This window comes from Primulina eburnea, chromosome 17, assembly GCF_022965805.1.
Source record: "Primulina eburnea isolate SZY01 chromosome 17, ASM2296580v1, whole genome shotgun sequence".
Lineage (NCBI taxonomy): Eukaryota > Viridiplantae > Streptophyta > Magnoliopsida > Lamiales > Gesneriaceae > Primulina > Primulina eburnea.
Window position 1 is genome coordinate 3,662,901 of NC_133117.1, and position 4,974 is coordinate 3,667,874.

Below are 4,974 nucleotides of genomic sequence, written 5' to 3' on the forward strand. Positions count from 1 at the left end.
GATACATCACATAGTAGTTTGTGGTCGCATTGTGGAGTTTAAGTCGATCCTAGCAGGTGGGCAATGGATATCTGTAAACCCACCTGCCAGATGCCAGGATCGAATTTTCAGTATCAAGGTATAGAAAAAATGATATCTCAGTGTTTATGAAAAGTTATTTGTTTATTCCATTTAAGAATACTTGTAACATATGGTTGATCTGTTCCTTTCATAGACCTTGTACAATATATCTTCTTATCATTTCCTTCTTAAAGAAATGGCTATTGTAAAGCGAGATGGCTTCTCCTTAGACAAATGCTCAGACAATTTTTATGCATACTTCTCAAATACCACATAGTAATTCATGACCCTGCTCAAATGGCTGGCCAACATTGGCTTAATCACAGCCCGAACACTATCCGCGACAAATTTTGCACATCTACATTTTTCGAAATTTTTTCGCCTTGGCTAGGCTCCCATGGGACTGCAAAAACGTCCATCTTGTCCAATTTGAAGGACCCTTCGTCGCCGATTATTGTCTCAACTTCTCGTGGGCACGGGATGTATATAGGCACGTTAAAAGAATACAGATCATCTTTCTCGACTCGTCCCTGTCATTTTATGCACATTAACACAGTGTATACACAGTGGCTCCATGCAATTCAGGAGAAAGATATACGTGCCCCGAGGGTAATAGATTTTCTTGCAACCATGGACCAAATACCAAAACTAAATCCTGCACTAAACAATCATGGCCCTATATATAAATCAAATTTAATTAGAAAACTAAATCGAAATCATACCGATATAACTTATTTTTTTTAAAAAAAAACCAAAAGTTAACTCAACCAAACTTCCAAAATAGTTCGGTCTGGTCTGTTATTTCGGTTTAAACGAACATTTTTACATCCCTGGATGAATTGCGAATCTGCATCCAATTTATGACGAAATGACTAAACCATCCCATTCTCTCCCAAAAAAATAATGAGTTGTTAAGATTTGATGTGTTTTTGGATTGAGAGTTTAAACCCCTTCAGGTTAATATTATAATAAAATTACATAGACATGTATGTGCGCGACTAGAGGTTCAATTCTTTTCCCTCAAATGAAACATATATATGTTATTTATATTTTATAGAACCATTACCTCGACGACCATTTCATGAAGTGTTTCGGCAACAATTGTGAAATGTGCATTTTCAACCATGGAAGAAGCATCTTCGATACGTCGACCCGACAATGACAACACCATACGCCCACCGCGGATCATTTCCCCACCTCTAATACTTACAAATTTGAAGAAGTCTCTTTGAAATTGGTTTGCATATGCTTCCAATACGTTCACGGGACTTGTCATGGCTATGTATATATTTTCCTTGTTATTGCTCTCAAGTCCTTCGGGAACCTGTCATTTTTAACGCCAAATATTTTCTATTATTATGCAAGATAAGAATTGAAAGATAAAGTCTAATAATATTAATGGGGGAGTGCATGTACATATAGAATTATATGATATTCGACAATACTAAGTTAAAACTATTTAAAAAACACATAAAAATTGTTGGTATCACGTGCGGCAACTTGAGATATAAATATGAAAATAACAAGCCACGTAGTACATAAAATAAAATGCTATCGAATGAGGATATGGAAGGAAAAGATTGAAGAACTAATTACAAATATAGAAATGGCGTCTTTCATTATTGTCCCGTCGCTCCGGAAAATGAACCGCTGCTGTTCAAATCTAGTTGTTTATGTCATGATTTCACATCAGCTTCTGGTTCCGCATTCGACTAAAGTATTAATTTAAATCCAAATTTTATCGCTGTAACCATGAGTTCCTCTAGTCTAGTGGAGGAAATTTTTTTAGACTATACATCAGAAAGGATAAGAATTAAGTAAGCTGTCTGTATACTTACGGATATTTTATGATTTCAGCATCTTTTCTTTTACATGGTGTTATCAGGTGAATGCTAATGTTTATAAAAACATTTTTTCAGCAGACTTAGTTTTTTGGCACTTTGGTTTCAGCTGCCAAAATCCTCATCCTCAATTACATAACTTTTCGTTTAGGGGAGATGTGTTAGGTTGTAATCTCCGTCTCTCGTATATAAAAAAGAAAATAGAAGTCAGGATGAACATATTTTCTGCGGCTGATCTGATCAATTAGAACCGAAAAACAAAAGGGTGTTTTAAAAAAGTCGAGATTATTTTGCACTATTAATATGACATAATTTGTGAACTAAAATCAACCTTTTTTCCTTAACCAACGCCATCAATGTTTAGGTTGATTTTTTTTTTTTGGGTCTCCTCTTAGACTTGGACTGACGTGATACATGCCTTGGACTCATCATATCATTTTCGAGTCTGGTTTTAATCAACTCTGATGCAATGGTCCCTTCCCCGACACTTACAATTCTGGATTAACAATGAAACATCCAAGACTATGAAACGTTTGTCTGAGGTAATTAGAAAATATTGGAGCCTCTTAAATGCTTGACCCACTTGCCAAGACTTATCTTGTCCTCAATTGAACTGAGTCCTCGTCCACGGTCGTGACAATGATGATTGCAATTATCATTACATTCATTTTTTTAAAAAGGTTACCGGTAGTGGTAAACTCCTTATATGAGTCAAACCTCTTGACTCGGATGAGAAGGTAGATCGAAATATGTGCACGAGTAGACAGGGATACGAGGGAGATCACATCAAACACCGACCCAGAGCATATCTCATCCCCGCAATATTCGAGGGAGAATATGTTCCATCCGAGAATCGATCCTGCGACGCCGAGGAATATCAACTCACGTCACATCAAACCTTACCAACTCTTCTATGCCTTGGAGCCTATTATCTTTACATTCATGCTTTTGTGTAAGTTGTATTTGTGAGTATGTACACTAAATTTTTTAGGTTATTTTTATATGTAAAAAATTAAAAGTGAGTTTTTAAAAAATTTGTCCATTTTATGATATTTTATATATATCCTGGTTATTTGTAAATATTTGGTAAATAAAAGATATCATGGTAATTGTTTCTGTAAAATAGGGGAGTATGATACTTATTTATTGAAGTAACATGTAATTATTTTTCAATAGCAAGATATACCATGACGCCAAAATTGTCGATCTTATGTGCTCGGTCTTAATAGAGTATGGAGCTTTTATCACATTTATTCCATGAATAGATTTGAAACAAACTAGGAAGGCTCGTGATTTATCATACGTAGCTCATTATTTTTGTATAGCCATAAAAATATGATATCAACTCAAAATATTTTCTTATTGCTAATGAATTCGGTATTGACATAATTTTGTAAAATACCAAAAAGGAGGAAATTATAGGAACATTTCAACTCTTGGTGATTTAACAAGGCTAGTGATTCAACGGATATATAAAGAACCTAACCTAATTGAATTCAAGAAGGAAAATTGAATATTCATCAAAAGAAGTTTTCCAAAGAGTCTAACTAATTACAGAGCCAGCCTGATAAAGCATAAGAATGATACTTATAGCCAAACCGATTCAAGGATACTGATAAAGTCCAACTGGTAGTCTATCTAAGTCGATCGGTCAATCCAAATCCAAACATTCCTCGAAGAATCAGTATAATCAGTGATAAATGATCAAAGCCTAGCTGAAATAACGGATAAAGTTTTTTGTACCAATAATCACTAAATCTTAACATAATGTTAGGTTACTACGCACTATCAGTACATGCCAGAAAGGACGATGACATCACAACAACGATATCTGTATTTGGTAACGGAAATAATATTGAAATATTATCGTTGCAACTAAAATATAAATAGATCAATTGAACAAGATCTGATTACCCAGTTATATAATCGATCTCAGAACTTTTGAAAGCCAACTGGTCTTATTTGAAAATGCTTTCTATGAGTCAAACTGAAAAACTAACACATGTTGATAAGTTATGATCTGATCATTATGATGATCAAATTTGTGCATAGAATTTTCTTGTGAAGTCTGTGTAATTGGAAGTAAGAAGTATTATTGCTCAAATAATTTTAGATTGCATTTTACTAAGAGTTTCAGTTAGACAGTGTCAAGTTCTACTGAAATGAGTGAATTCAAATTACTTGTAATTACAAAAATCTTTTAGTGCAATCCTTTCGTGATGAATAAGAAGTGATGTAGGAGTATTAAAGTCTTCAAACATTAAGAAACAACTTTGTGCCTATTTACTTATCAGTTTACCTACCTTAAATACTATTCAGTATAACCCAAGTGATTTTCTTAATAAGTCATTTGTTCGAACAATCTCAATCAATCTACTTTCGTACATTTTATACAAATTAACTTACTAAGAACGCAACTGATAAGAATATAATTTCAGCATTGCTAACTCGGACGAAATAATTTGTGGCTCTAAATTTATTTATCCGCTCTAAATTTATTTCCGATCTTAACATTATACAAAATTTTTAAAATTTTAAAAGATCTGTACTAAACTATTGTAAAAAAGGATCACTGATGAGTGATGAGATTAAATAAAATTGTTTTTTAATTTTCCAAATAAAACTTACAGTTTATATTTAATTATTATTATGTTGTAATATTATCTATTTTTATAAAATATTCTGATTCTTATTAACATGTTTTTTAATTGTTAATCTTTATTATAAAATTGTTGATATAACCAGCAATAATATGGTCTAGCGGTATGTGAAAATCGAGTCAAACTAATCCGAACCATAAAAATTGAATCAAATCGTAATTGTTTGCGTTGGTTTTTAATCAATCGCGATATTTATCTTTTATTAAAATTGGTCATTCAAACCGAAAAATTGGTTTGATTCAATTAAGGGTTTAGTTAAAAATCTTAACATACCGATTATTAATATGACTATAATATATAATTATTTATAAAAAATTGAATTAAAATCTTACATAACAAATGTTGTAACATTTAGGAAAAATTGTGATTTTAAGCATGTAAGTTTGTATATTTTACATTTTAGTCATGTAACT

General features: G+C 32.4%; 1 protein-coding gene across 2 annotated transcripts; it reads right to left on the bottom strand.

Moving 5' to 3' along the window:
• Positions 1 to 380: 380 nt before the first annotated feature.
• LOC140818812 (benzoate carboxyl methyltransferase-like) lies at positions 381 to 1,981 on the bottom strand. Of its 2 annotated transcripts, none has more exons than XM_073178870.1 (3): positions 1,657 to 1,963; positions 1,127 to 1,384; positions 381 to 590 (listed from the first exon to the last, which is right to left on the bottom strand). In XM_073178870.1, exons 1-3 carry the CDS (start codon positions 1,678 to 1,680, stop codon positions 381 to 383), a joined length of 492 nt encoding a protein of 163 aa, XP_073034971.1. In that variant the 5' UTR covers positions 1,681 to 1,963. The 2 variants fall into 2 exon arrangements, 1 of the variants encoding a protein (XP_073034971.1); XR_012115065.1 differs by lacking the exon at positions 381 to 590 and adding an exon at positions 1,022 to 1,079 and having other exon boundaries at positions 1,121 to 1,384; positions 1,657 to 1,981.
• Between the last annotated feature and the right edge of the window lie 2,993 nt (positions 1,982 to 4,974).